This window comes from Ischnura elegans, chromosome X (assembly GCF_921293095.1).
Source record: "Ischnura elegans chromosome X, ioIscEleg1.1, whole genome shotgun sequence".
NCBI lineage: Eukaryota > Metazoa > Arthropoda > Insecta > Odonata > Coenagrionidae > Ischnura > Ischnura elegans.
The window spans coordinates 93,027,512-93,041,552 of NC_060259.1; the positions used below are offsets into that span (position 1 = coordinate 93,027,512).

General features: G+C 39.1%; 1 protein-coding gene across 1 annotated transcript in view; it reads left to right on the forward strand.

Annotated features, from left to right (window-relative positions):
* The window catches only part of LOC124170735 (rho GTPase-activating protein 45-like), a 111,286-nt gene that overhangs the window by 87,715 nt on the left and 9,530 nt on the right, over positions 1–14,041 (forward strand). The window contains exons 12-14 of the mRNA XM_046549633.1: positions 2,674–2,819; positions 7,712–7,900; positions 8,040–8,224. Of these exons, the coding sequence (XP_046405589.1) occupies positions 2,674–2,819; positions 7,712–7,900; positions 8,040–8,224 (520 nt within the window). The remainder of the gene's footprint in view (positions 1–2,673; positions 2,820–7,711; positions 7,901–8,039; positions 8,225–14,041) is intronic.

The following is a 14,041-nucleotide window of genomic DNA, read 5'->3' on the forward strand; positions in this document are numbered from 1 at the left end:
GCGTATAAGCCTCGGGCTTGGTTCCGGGCCCCGGTGCGTTGTACCCTTAGCAGGGTTCGCCTTGAACCCTCAGAATTCTTCTTCTTCTTGCTCCATAACATAATCTATGGAAAATCGCAGAAATTTCCCTCCTATTAGGAATTTTTTTCATTTTTGTGGAAACATTAAATTATGGTTTCGCTAGCAGTAGGACACGCCCGCCTCCGTGACGGTCCGGGATTCCTCTTCCCCATCCCTTCCAACCCTATCCTATCCCAGGAGGCGTCGTCGGGCTCCTATCGCGGTGGCGCGGCGCCTCCTTCCTTTCTCCTTCCATGTCCTTCGTGGTGCAGGAGAAAAAAGCGAAAGCTTGAAATCCGGCCCGGGAATGTAACCCTGCGAACCCACCCTGGAGTCTCGATTCTCTTGTCTCCCAACATGCGCAGCAATAAGGCGATTTTGTCTTTACCAGTCTCTCGTTCCCGCTTGGTGGCCGGAAGAAAACTATCGAACTCCCGAACTAAATTAGTCCAGTCGGCGTTGGCCTGAATCAGTGGCGTAGCCCGAAATTTCGTTCGGAGGGGGGGGGGGTCCAAAACCAGAGGGGAAAATTTTGGAAAAATAGAGTACTAAGTAAAGGGTTTTAAGCTAATTTTAACACTTTCAATAACAGAAAAAAGTTCGTTTGCCAGAGAAATCTTTTGCAAATTCATTATTTTTCAATATTTTGTTTTCTTTTATGAAGTAAAGTAGGTAACTGTGTTTTTATATTTCCAAGGGGGTTCGGACCCCCTGGACCCCCCCTTGCTACGCCACCGGCCTGAACACTTTCGAAGTCCACACTTGAGGTTGATGTCACGTATTTAGCCATTTCTCGAAGATGCTCCCCAACGTGGTATCACTTGACTTATTTCTACGCGAGTCCTTACCCGATAGCTGACGGCGCTGACGGCATTTTAAACTCCACACGACTGCACCATGTTATAGGTTGTCAATCTCATGGCAAACAGGTGGTTATTATAATTTAAAAACACAACATTATCGGATACTCGTGGAACTTCATTTTCGACGGACAACGTTACAATATGGACACTAGGGTGGGCCGAAAAAGTTTTTTTTCCTGATCAAATTTGCCGTATGCGGGAAAGTTGCGACATGATATCAGGAAGTAACACAGTGAATTCGATGCCATCTTATGGGTCTTAGCCTATATTTCTGATTCATTACCTGAAACATCTTAATATTTTTATTGGTGAGATGCAATTATGTTTTAGTGGTCTAATCCCATTGATCCACGCAATGGGGTGAATAGACTCTTACACGATTTCCACTCGGAGATTCTATCCTCCTAAAACCTTGATGGATACACTCAAGAAATAATGAACTGAAAATATTGACTTTATTTGAATAAACTAAAATCTAAATTTATACATAATTTTTTCTTCATTTTTAACTTTAAAGGTGCATTTATATGGTTAAAAAAGACTCAAGTTGCTAAATTGTTCTCCATTTTTATATCTATTTGCAAAACAGCGCTATTGATTCCCAAATACAACTTTAAAACTTATGAACCTGCTGTCATCACTCCAAGTCGCTTGGGTCACTAAAGAAGCAATGTTGTCCTCGTTGTAGCTTCTTCAGTTTCAGAACTCATGCAGTAAGTACCCCTTAACAAAGCGACGAAGATTGGTAAAATCAAATTAGTATTCCTATTCCGAACGAATTATAATTCTATCCACTATAAGTGTTTCCACATCTGAGGATATAACTCTTTGACCACCATGAGGTTTCACGATCGGATTTTTCAGATGTCGTCTGATGACCGAGTATGGAATATTGAACTCAAGGGTAGCATTACGAATAATTTACCCTGATTTCATAGTTTCTACAGCCAGATTGATCTCATCGGAAGTCCTTTTGGTGCACTGTTTTCCTCTTGGGTCAGGCTCATAAAATCGCGGCATAGGTATGGGTGAACCTATTCACCCCATTTCAGGCGAGATTAGCCACTATTTTGAGGAAATTGGCTGCTGCTTTTCACGTAACAAGTTTAAAATTATCAAACTTTAGGAGTAGGAAGAAAAAATAACGATTTATATAAGAACTAAATCGGCAACAACTTTACCTCAACAGTTTTCGAAAGGTAGACAATGTTTTCTGGTAGCTTGGAAAAGCTATTCGCGTTGACGAGTACTGTGATTGATCTCACACTAAAATGGCTGCCAGAAGAATTAATCAATGAATTGAACCACGGAATCCATCTCAGTCGAAACCCGTTGATATTTTCTACCTAACTGCATTCGTTGGCGGATTTTCTGAATCTAAAGAATTTTCTTGTAGAGCAAGTCCATTCACCCCGCTGAGCCTATTCACCCCATTTTACGGCAGGGTATATGTGCCTTATGAGTAGAAGCTTGAAGAAAATTTTACCCTCCCCTTCTGTGAGCCATTGTAGTAGTTGTTGCATATTGTTTTTAATCTCAAATATGAGAAAACCATTATGCTTTTCAGGCCATTGTGCCACCCCAGAAAAAAATCCTGGATAAACTTAACTTAAAAGTAACTTGAATGAAACTCGGGGAAGCCTACTATATTTTTGTAGCTACCCTTACCACGCTCCATTGCACCTAGGTATTATGGTATGTTTTATACAAATTGCGAAATGTTTACTATACCTTCTATTTCATGTTGCAGATACTGATTTCATCGCCTTTGAGCCTACATTGAGGCAGCAGATGTCCAAAGCAGCAGTAACCCATAATTTCCGTAAGCTTAAAACTCCATCGAGGTGCAGAGAATGTGATACATATGTATATTTTCAGGGCGCAGACTGCAGTGAGGTAAATATAAATATTTTATCTCGCTGGCATGTAATTTATTGAGAGCATGCAATAAGATAGCTGAGCTGATCTGCCAGCATCGAAAGTGATTGATTACTGTGATTGCCCATTGTTCATAACAATTTGGTTTCCTATTTCTGTTGCTGGGACTTTGACATAAAAATGACTACAACTTATCAAGGATGGTTTTTAATTTGTAAGAAAAAAACATGGGTTGGCATGAATAGTTAGATGAACTCTGACATAGTTTTGGTATAAAAGAGAATATTTTAGTGCCATGGCTCATGCAACACTAAAGCCGGTGTCCCACGGTCAAATTTGTATCAAATTTTGATACAACGGACGCGCACCGTCTCCCACGGTCAAAATTTCATCCAGCTAGCTTTTGGTCGAATCGTTTGTATCAAACTCAGTTTGGTCCAAATGGATAGGAATGGTTATAAATTTTCATCCAATTGGATGAAACCAACCAATCACAGAGCCTTTGACAAAAAAGCTTAGCGAAGCGCTGTCACACGGATTAAACTTATTTATCGCTTGCATGAGCATTATAATTGATTGATACAAAAATAAACTTAGTTGTATTCCACACAGTATGCATCAAAAACAGAACCGGTTTCGACTTTTTTCAGGTCATAATCATTATCGTTCACTCCTTGATAATGACCTGAAAAAGTCGAAACCGGCTGAGTTTTTTCATAAATACTGTGTTGAATACAAAAAGGTTTATTTTTGAATCTATAACGCAACCGTACCACCAAGTGAACTCGCAAAACATTGATTTCAAATACACATACACGTTCATGATCGTTTATTTCATCGCCTGGTGTGGTCCTAAAAGTAAAAATGAGCAAAAATTGGTCTCGAGAGGCGATTAAAACTCTCAACTAGTAAATCCGTAATAATGAGTTAATGTTCAACAAGAAGGAGGCGCTGTATTAGAATCGCAATATTAGAAGAGGTTTTTTGGAAAGAAAAAAAGATTTACATAAGGCATCGAAGTCGAATTCTACAGATTAGCTTTGTGGACGGCATGAAATCCGAGCGAGCGAGCAGCTGGAGAAATGGCAACCTGTGAAATACTATAGCCGCCCGTTTCGATCGCTATGATTATAGACTAAGGACCACTCAGCAACTGCTCAATCAGGAGAGAAAAAATGTGATTTAAATGCACGTTTACGGCACTATTCATAACATCATCTCAACTACAGTGCCCATCATTTTCAATAACATTTTCCTAGCGGGAATAAACTGCCTCATGTTTGTATCCTGGAATTTTATTCTTCCCTCAACCTTGCTGATAAGGGACATGAAAATATCTTCACTCATCGTTCCATGCCTCAGTGGCGGATGCGGAAAAAAGGCGCAGGAGGGCGCAAAGGAGCTACCATTAATTCTATAGTAATAAAAAACAATCAAGTCACATGCAAAGTTTAAGAAAGTTCTATTTAAACTGATTATACGCATACACAAGACTTATATAATCTTTTGATATAAAACATAAAAATATCCCAGGTTGGGCAGAAACACAGGACACAAAAAGATAAAAGAAAACACTCACTGAACTAAATTTTCAGCGGTATACATCTACCTTCCTCAGAGTAAGGTAGGAGACTCTATGATATAAAAAAGTTGCAATTGTGGTTCTGCAATTTTCGGCCCCGCAAGGGGGGGGGGGGCGAAATATGTATCCCCCCCCATATGTATCCACCACTGTCTGATACTGCTCATTGCATTTTCACATTAAGCATGCTATCATTTAGATAATTTATTCTGTTGACTAATTTTTTAATACAACTTTCGGACCATTTTTTGACGTTAAGAGTGACGACAAAGCGAAGAGTTGGACAAATATGAAACTTTCGTACAATGTGGCCCAAATATTTTTCTTTAGGCTAACTTTCCAAATTTTACTTCGCATTCGTATAGGCTTTCGTCACATTCATTGATTGCGCCGAAGGCGCGTACATAGTTTGTATACCTTCTTACTCTCTACAATTACGAGTCATGGCGCCATGAGACGATAACTGCTGTCTTCTTATTCAAATTTCCTGAACGAATCAGATATTGCCATTATGCTAACAGTGAAACCGTATTTTTACGCAGTTCTGTTTTTTGCGAAAGCGGGCAGTCTCAAGGCTAGGATTTCTAAAATAGGCAACTGCATTTCTGTTGTAGATTCCGGGCTTGATAATTGCGCTTTCACAGTAAATGTACAATTCCATAAAAAAGTAAGCTTTTGATTTTAGTGCTATGATAACATTTGATTATTCATTAAAGTTTAACTCGAGTCTACCAGATAGGTAACGCGTCTGCGAAGGTAACGCATTCAAGAAATCCACTAGGTAAAAAATGCTTCACATTAATACGAATAGTATAAACTCTGCCTAATATGAATAGTAGTACTAAACAATCTACTCAACCGTTCAGCGGTTGATACCCTTCCGAGGAATCTAGAAGGATTCCACAGAAGGCAAACAAAATACCGCACAGTCAGTTGATCATTTATTCGCGACTCATTGCAGATAACTGCAACTGTATTCGGGTGCATGTAATACACAGAATGCAAATGAGATAGGAAACGCCAGAAATATATTGCCAGAGGACATTTTTTTATCGATGGTTATTGGTTTCCGTCTAAATCGATAATAGTCGATAGATCGATAGTTGTAAATCACGGGCGCACCAGACAGTGGGCTGAAATCGAAAAAAGCTGACCAGAAATCGCTTTAGTATTAAGTGTTGATAAATAAGTGAAAATATTTGCAATTTACATATTTTAAAGATGAAATGAAACGTATTTAGGATGATGCAGTCCACAGTATTGTTTAGAAGGCCAATAACAATTTAAAAATAGGAAAACGTTATGCGGGGGACATAGTTGCTAGGGGCAAGTAGAAATTTTGTCACAGGAACATCATGTTTTCTATTATTAACGATGTTAAAGCTATAAAATGGCTGCGCATAGGGTAAATGATGATGAAATAGTGGTATTAGGCCTTAAAACTTGAAATTTTGGTCATTGGAGCGTAATAATATAAAATATACCATAGAGAAATATTTTTATTTCTAATTGCTCAAAAACAAAGGCTTAAACTCATATTCTAAGCAGGAGAATGAAGACTCATTATATTCCAAAATAATTTCTTCTATTACCAGATGATGTTTCACGTCCTCTGCTAATTTTTTACTTTAAAACGAACCCCCACAGAATACGAATAAAAAGGATCTGATGTAAGCAGAAGCCAATGGAAGAAGTCATAGTTTGTGGTCATCCTAGACATTTTACTAGTATGTTCATCATTATATCTTTTATATACTCGTGCTGGGCTTACAACACCTCTTCAGAACGCTGTCCAAGAGAAATTATGACATATTTCACTATTCCTGCTCCATGCATTAAAAAGTTGTGAATAGTTGGTGGTATGTGATGCCAAGGATAAAGTGTTTCGGACAGCTTAGCTATTTTAAGACAGTAAACCGAGCAAAACCATATCATTTACTTTAAGTGCAGCCGATTCAATTCTGAATAGTGCTGAGAAGAGGGTAATTGGGTCGTCAGATATTCCTAGATAAGGATTTTTCATTACAGTCTACTAGGATTGTCGATTAATAATTTTATCAACTCGAATCTATTTGGAAGATATTTTATTATAGCGGTAGGAAGTGTTTATGCCTTTATTTTAACCAAATTTATTCAAAGCCATAAATCTTCTATTCATTTTGAATAACTCAGCCCACATTCGAAAACATTGATGAAAAAATCATTTTTTGTATAAATGCCGCAAGCGAAGTTTTTCATTTCTCACCTCCTTCCAAAAATATTTTTTGTGTAAAAACTCTAACACGAATGACTATTGCTTCATGGACCCCACTCTATTTTCCGAGACCATACTATGTAAATCTTGGCAAGTCACTTTCGTTGTATCCGCAACTGGACAACTACTCTGTGAATGTCCTGAAGCACAAACTTCGGCAGGGGATACTGAACGGATACTGATGATGTGCGTTCGGCTGGAAATAAGTGAACCATATTTTGGGAAAACAAAATTTATAGAATGGCAGCATTTTCATATGCTCAAAGTAAAAGAACAAATATGGGTGCATGAAAGTGCATTGCGGGTCACGAGGTGCGAGAACCTCTCGACATAAATTTGATTTACCACAAAAAATTGAAGGGGGGCACATTGGGGCAGAATTTTTCTTTTGAGGATAAAAGTTGACACTTTGTTTTATTATGTGGTGTAAAAAACTTTGTGAATATTGAAGCTTACATCATTACATGAAGAAAACGATGCTTAATTTACACCAACCTTGCGTTGAAATCTTCAGATGAAGGTTTGCCAGATATAATAACGCACTTGAGAGCCAAAAATGACATCAAAACACGCTAAAAGATATTTTTTTGCGCTGAAAATTTACGCGTGTAACTGCTCTTGCTCATTGATGCATATCCACCCAAATAGTCTCCATGTATTTTGTGGAATTGTTATGTACAACTTCTCAAACGTCTTTATCATTTTCACCTGTGTGGGACCTCAACAACTTCTTTTTGACCCCATTTTGACAGTTTCACAAACAAGCCTATGGAAGAAATCATTGCAACCGATCATTATATTAAAAGTAATGATTTTTGAAATGCACCAATGTCGCCAGTTATTTAATTAATATTCGTAATTAAGTTCTATTGAAACTGCAGAAATATGTGCAAGAACTAAACTTTTCATTTATGGCGTAAATTATCTTGTCGCCTCATTTAAACGGTGAACGCTGAGCAAGGCATAACTTAATCGTCATGGATGCATGACAGAGACATCGCTGCGACTTGTCTCTGACAGAATGTCTTTCAGTTGTTAGCTCTAATTCTGATATTACCTGTTATATCTTTCTAGTGTGGATTGGCGTGTCATAAAAAGTGTTTGGAAACTTTAGCCATTCAATGTGGTCACAAAAGGCTGCCAAGGAAAATGACCACGTTTGGGGTGGAGCTGGGCCAGCATTTAAAAGAAACCTCTGCTCAAGTACCTTATATTGTGTGCAAATGTGTGAATGAAATTGATGAAAGGGGAAAGTATGTCAAGGTAGGTTCTGCTGGTCGGTTTTTAATAACTATGAAATCAGTGTAAATAGACGTTTATAGAGTTAATTGCTAGTAAACAAATCTGCTTCGAAAAACAGTGCAGCCCAATCAATGAGTTCAAATCATATTCTTGCTTTCAGGGTGTGTACAGAGTTTCTGGCGTGAAATCCAAGGTGGAAAAATTGTGTCAGGCGTTCGAAAATGGAGCTGATCTCGTGGATCTGACAGGCATTCATCCAAACGTCATTGCTAACGTCCTGAAACTCTATCTGAGACAGTTGCCTGAGCCTTTGCTTACTTTCAGTTTATACTCCGAATTTGTTAGGTAAGTAATAAGGAGTCTACTAGGTTTATTAATTATAACCTGCATTGATTTTAACATTTACCATTACTTGTATCATGGCCAAGCACGGCGAAATTATCATGACAGGTGCATGGGTCACACTCGGTTAGAAACTCCTTGGATAACCTTTGCCCTTGTTACTTGCTGCTGAGTAGACATATATATGCTTGTATTCTTTGCTCCCTTTTTATATTTCACACAATTGATATCCTGAGTACTTAAAGACCCCTCGAAAATTTGGGAGGAGGAATGATGACTTTGGGGGTTGCGCACTTGACAGGAATTTGGGAGGTATGAGCTCGAACCTGAATGAAGGTAGGTTATTTTCTTCACAGAAAAGTTCTTCCTTAATTATTTTTATATTTATGAATGCCTTATTTTCATCGGGAAGACTGGCAAATAAAAGCGAGGGGATTATTTTTGAGTATTTACAGTGCGTCGAAATTTTTGTGATTTTTATACCTACGTTTGTAAAGGGACGGAAAACATTGACGTTAAGCTCATTTGCGTCTAAATGCGGGCATGGTAAGAACCACTTGAAGAAGTTTGTCTTCCAAAAGACTCCCCCAAGTTTGGTCCTCGAGTAACTGGGGATTTTCCTGCGTCTTTCCCATTTAGCGGGCGAAATTCAACCAATGTATGACAGTATAACAAAGAGTGAAACACTCAGCTACACATTATTCCTCCAATTATTTGACTTATGTTTTTACCCACGCTTCCCCTGGAATGGTGTCTCCTGTCGCTGTGAACGCCACCCACGCTCATTGAACATGAAAACCTGAACTCAATTGTTCTTGAGACCAAATGGTCAATGGCTTCGGACCTAAAGAACTCAAATATTAGTGAGAGCTGATCGGATGCTGCTCTCATAGTGTGCTTCATAAAAAAACTTCGTGAAATGAAGTTAGTGCAGAGGGTGAAATACGGCCATTAAAATGCCCGGAAAATTTACTTTAATGAAACTCCTCCCCTGCATGACCATTTGGGCGATTGACAGAGCAGTACAATTCGACTACCATTTGGTGTCGTCGGCCCAGTTTCAGTGTCATTAGTAAGAACTGCTAGTCTCTGCTCTTCCCTTCTCATGGCCTATATGATGTTTATATACCCTATATGATGACATAATAATGCAACGACGGAGCAGAGCGATATCGGAATGTCCAGCTACCACTATGCTAGCTGACTGTCGTTCTCAGTCGTCAATATTGGGTTTTCGCGTTTAATAAGGTCATTGTAACATTGAGCTGATCGAGTGAACAACATTTGTCATTTTTGAAATTAAATTTTATGACAAAACGTTTATTATAATCCACAGAGCCATCTTTTGGTGCAAGAATGTACCAGATGATGGCTCTAAGAGCCAAAACGCGTTGTACGCAGTAAAAAAAATTGTGTAAAAGTGCTACGATCTTTTATTTATTTAAATATCTTCGTAGATGTTTCAACTTATTCATCCTCGTAGTCTGTCGTAGGCATGTACACCTGTACCATAACGGGATCTACCGATTTAGTATCTGACTTAACCATAACTAATCTTTCATTGTACTGTAGGAAGCTTTTTCTATCTGAGAATTATCCCAATCTCAATGGTAATGGTGACCCCTAAGTATTTTGCGAACTCGACATACGATGTTTGGATTCCGTTAGTGGTGTAACTTCTCCTAGGATCGATTTCATTTTCCCAAATTTTTTTCCCAAAAAAGGTCATCATTTTACACTCTTCAAGATATAATTCTAACTCCCAAGTACTGCGACATTCGTTTACGGCAGCGAGTTCTTTTTCTTCTGCCAATCTATCGCAACGGCCATAAACTTCTCTACTCACCACTATATCATCTGCGAAGAGGCGGATTTTGCTCGTGCCGCGGTGGTTATGTCATTAATGTAAAGACGGGACAAAAGAGGGCCTGTAACACTTCCTTGGGGTACACCTGAGGTAACTTGAATGGTATTTTAGCTAACCTCATCCAAAACAACTCTCTGAACATATTAGGTCTATAAAATATAAGACCACCCCCAATACGTTTTCTACGTAAGTACGTACGTAGTAAGTACGTACAATACGTACTGCACCTGTCAGGGAGTGAGCGCGCGTGCGCTGCGTCAATATTTTGACATCCAGGCCTGATGAAAGAGGGAAGAGAAGATGGGAAGAGTCCACGAGACATGTTGAGAGTGGCATCGCATTCCTTAATGCTGCACGTTTGTGAACAGTATACTTTTGAGCTCCATTTTTTTCACAATTTATATTGATTTATTGCAAATGAATTCGTTCATTGTTGCAGAATTCGTTCACATCTTTGATTGTGCCTCAATACGAATTATTAAGTTACCTACGCAAGGAGTTTTATTATGATGTGAGTTTTCTACGTATCTTTTACTAGTTTATCTGAATTACAAATGTTTTAAATAATTTTGGTTTAGTTTTGGGAAATTTGTCAGCGTCTCCAATTCCTTAACACTACATCTACATAATACCCCGCAAGCCGCCTAAAAAGGCGAGTGGCGGATGGTGTTATGACACCAGCCATTTGCACACATAATGGAAATGCTACAACGAATTTACTCCATGCATTTAGTAGTCTTTTATTGTGCGGGGTAAAAACGAACTCCCATGCCTAGCCGTTCGGCAAAATGTCTCACTTAATTTATCGCCTCTGCCAGACCTGTAAATGTTGTGGGGCTCTAATATGATGTTCTCCGCATCGCTCTTAAAGATATCCATTCTCAATTGTTTAAGCCATCTAAACCTATCGCGTAGCCTACGAATCTCCTACGGCTCCTTGCATAATTCGTTTAACATTTGAATAAAGCTCTCTGTATGCTCGTAGCAGTTTTTCACGAGTCGCGCAGCTTTCATTTGTATTCTATCCCGTTCACGGATTAAGCCTTTCTGTACCGGATCCCATATGCTCGCTGCGTATTGGAATGTCATTAATGAAGATTCGAAAGAAAAAACTGCGCAAGTCAAACACGCCTTTCAGCTTATTTTGTTTTGTTCGATCGTAAAACTGTTTTCGTGGAAGTGTTGAGCTGACATTTGAGCGTTGCCTCGTCAAGAAAAGAACGTTCCTTGAGATCATCTCCAGTCTATTAAAAGGAGGCTATCCATGGTAAATTGGGGTAGCTATTAAGAAAAATACTTCATAAACGATGTCATTTGAAGCTAAAAGACTATTTGTTCCACAAAAAATATATTGTTATCGCGCGTGTAGTAAGTTCTGAACTCTGCCTCGGTTGAATTCAAAAATTCCTTGCGAAACAGTATTCATCCAAATATTTTACCAACGCCAAATTAATAGCATTATTTTTATAATCTTCATAATATTTGGACACCGGTAGAAACAAGGACACAAATCGTTGGCATTAGATGTTCACATTAAGTTGGCAATATGTCAGAAAACCACAATAGTATAACAAGGATGGCCCTTTGGGCCATAATTAACTCTTATTACCCTTATGGCAGTTTTCGCAAAATCGTATGGCAAATTAAGGGTGTCGGTATTTAGGCGCCTCTCGCTAACTAATTATTTTACATTTTTCAAACATTAACATCTTATTTTTCAAACATTATATCATATTTAACATCTTTATTTGCCTATCCTTGTATATCCGAGGGTCATCGAAATACGATTGGCGATTTTGAACTTTAAAAAAATGTATTTTTGGGAGAACCTAGTGGATGGGGTGCTCATTGAGTGAGAAACGGATGAGATCGGCCTCTCTTGATACGCATTATTTTTGCCTGCCATCGGTGGTGAGGGTTTTGAGAAGGTGTGAGCTTAGACATGTTCTTTTTTGCTTCACAATTCGAAAACAGCAATATCGCATGGAAATTCTCATCTGCTTTAAACCCTTCCCGGCTTCTTCGTGATTTTCCATAGTGTCTTGCATAACCTTCGTGCGGCAGACCTGCGTGCACGGGGGCGGGATTCGGCTACGTACTCACTTTGGCCTCAACTCAAGACCTTAGAAAATGTTCGGCTTCACGGTGTTCAAATTTTTTGCACAGGAGTGTACCCTCACGAGGCAATGGTAAGAAGTTTGCAAATAGTGGAGCCTCCTTCATTTTAACATCTCACTAAGTTTACGTCGAGTAAGTTTTTTTCTACCATTTAGGTGTTTTAATTTGGATTCAGATTGTTTTCAACGATGAATATATGCGTCTGGACGTTGACGTAGAGAAATTCTCAAGATATTTTCTCATTCTATTTTTGTGGAGGCCGACCCTTCAATACTGATAAATAAACGTGAAAGGGCATAACCGGTTAAGAAGGTGAAAAGTCCCCCCTCCGGGATTTTTCCCGTACTTAGGGTATGCAATTTGGGATCAAATAGGACAAACCTCCCCACATTTCCAGCCCGCTAGAGGCTCACCAGGGCCGGCTAGATCGAAAATACGATTTTCACTCTTTTTTAAATATCTCGGTCAAAAAAGCATATTTTTTAATGCGGTTTGCAGCATTTGAAACCTTACTTAATGGAGCAGATTTTCTATTGTTTTCAAGAGTTTTGAGCGGGAAAAGAAGATATGGCGATGATTTGTAAATTTCTTATGCATGTTTTCATAAAATATGCTTTAGAGGGCCAAAAAGAAAAAACGTTTTCTGGAGGTGTTTTTTGATATCTTTCGGCTGGCGTATTAAAAATATAACTTTTAGGCGGTGGAACATCGCGAAAAATGCGATTAAAAATACACGATTTTGGCCATTTGGCTCTATGCTCTGGCCCTCCATAACACCCCTTTTTATTTATTATAGTATTCTACGGTGGAGAGAAATATTTTAGGAGAAAGATATTGAGCAGGAAACTACAATGTCTTAAATGAATACAGATAACCAAATTCGCCGAGGATTCTATGCGGCTTGAAATTCTACTTTCATTCTGTTGTCTTTAGTCCGAAAGAAATGAGGCAGAAATTATGAGGCAACAACATTAAACCGCTAGCTTTGCAAGTCCTGTGTTATCGACTTGCCCGGCGTCACGGTGTACTGCTTACCCTCGGAAGCCCAAGAAAGTGACGACTGAGAAGCGCGACCTGGCAGTATTTCGGTGGCTCAATACTTGACTTCCACTCTCCTCTGCCATGCAACTCACCCTGGGGCAAGAGTGCGAACGGATAGTCGTGCAAGTGCGGGCCAGGGGCTCACGCGAGAAAGGAAGTCAAGAGAATGTTCTGTCAACTGCCCAAATGGCTCTGCATGGTAGGAGTTGAATCTCAACAGACCGTTTGAGATTTCAATGGCCGTATTTTATCTTCTGCACTGACTGCATTTAGTAATTTTTCATAAAAAACATTGTGAGAGCAACATCCAAATTTGAAGCCTTCAGTTCCGAAGCTGAACGCATTACCTACGTTGTTACGGAAACAGTTACGAGTTAAGGGTATTTCAGTGCCCATGTATGTCGGAATATTGGATGAGTAATTGCCTGTTGACTCTCTAAAGTAATTCAATTATTTCTCTTTGGCCAAGCCACATTTTTCGGAGTGCAATCCGCCTGGAACGCTTGACTTATCATGTCGAGCGATCCAGTGACGTGTCGCGAAAGTTTTTTTTTTACGATTATGCGTGGGTCTGTTCTTTGCTGGACTACATCCTAGACCGAGGGCTGCAATTTCTTTGTTTGTTTCTTTTCCTGAAGCGTTTCACTGACTTGCGGCGTCAACAGGCTTGCATGCTATGTGGATCATTTTGTTACAGTGATAGCTAAAATTTTTGCCGTTACGTGAGTGGTATTAAAAATAAATTGCCGTATAATATGAAAGATCTATGTTACAATACATTAAGGATTCCTCTG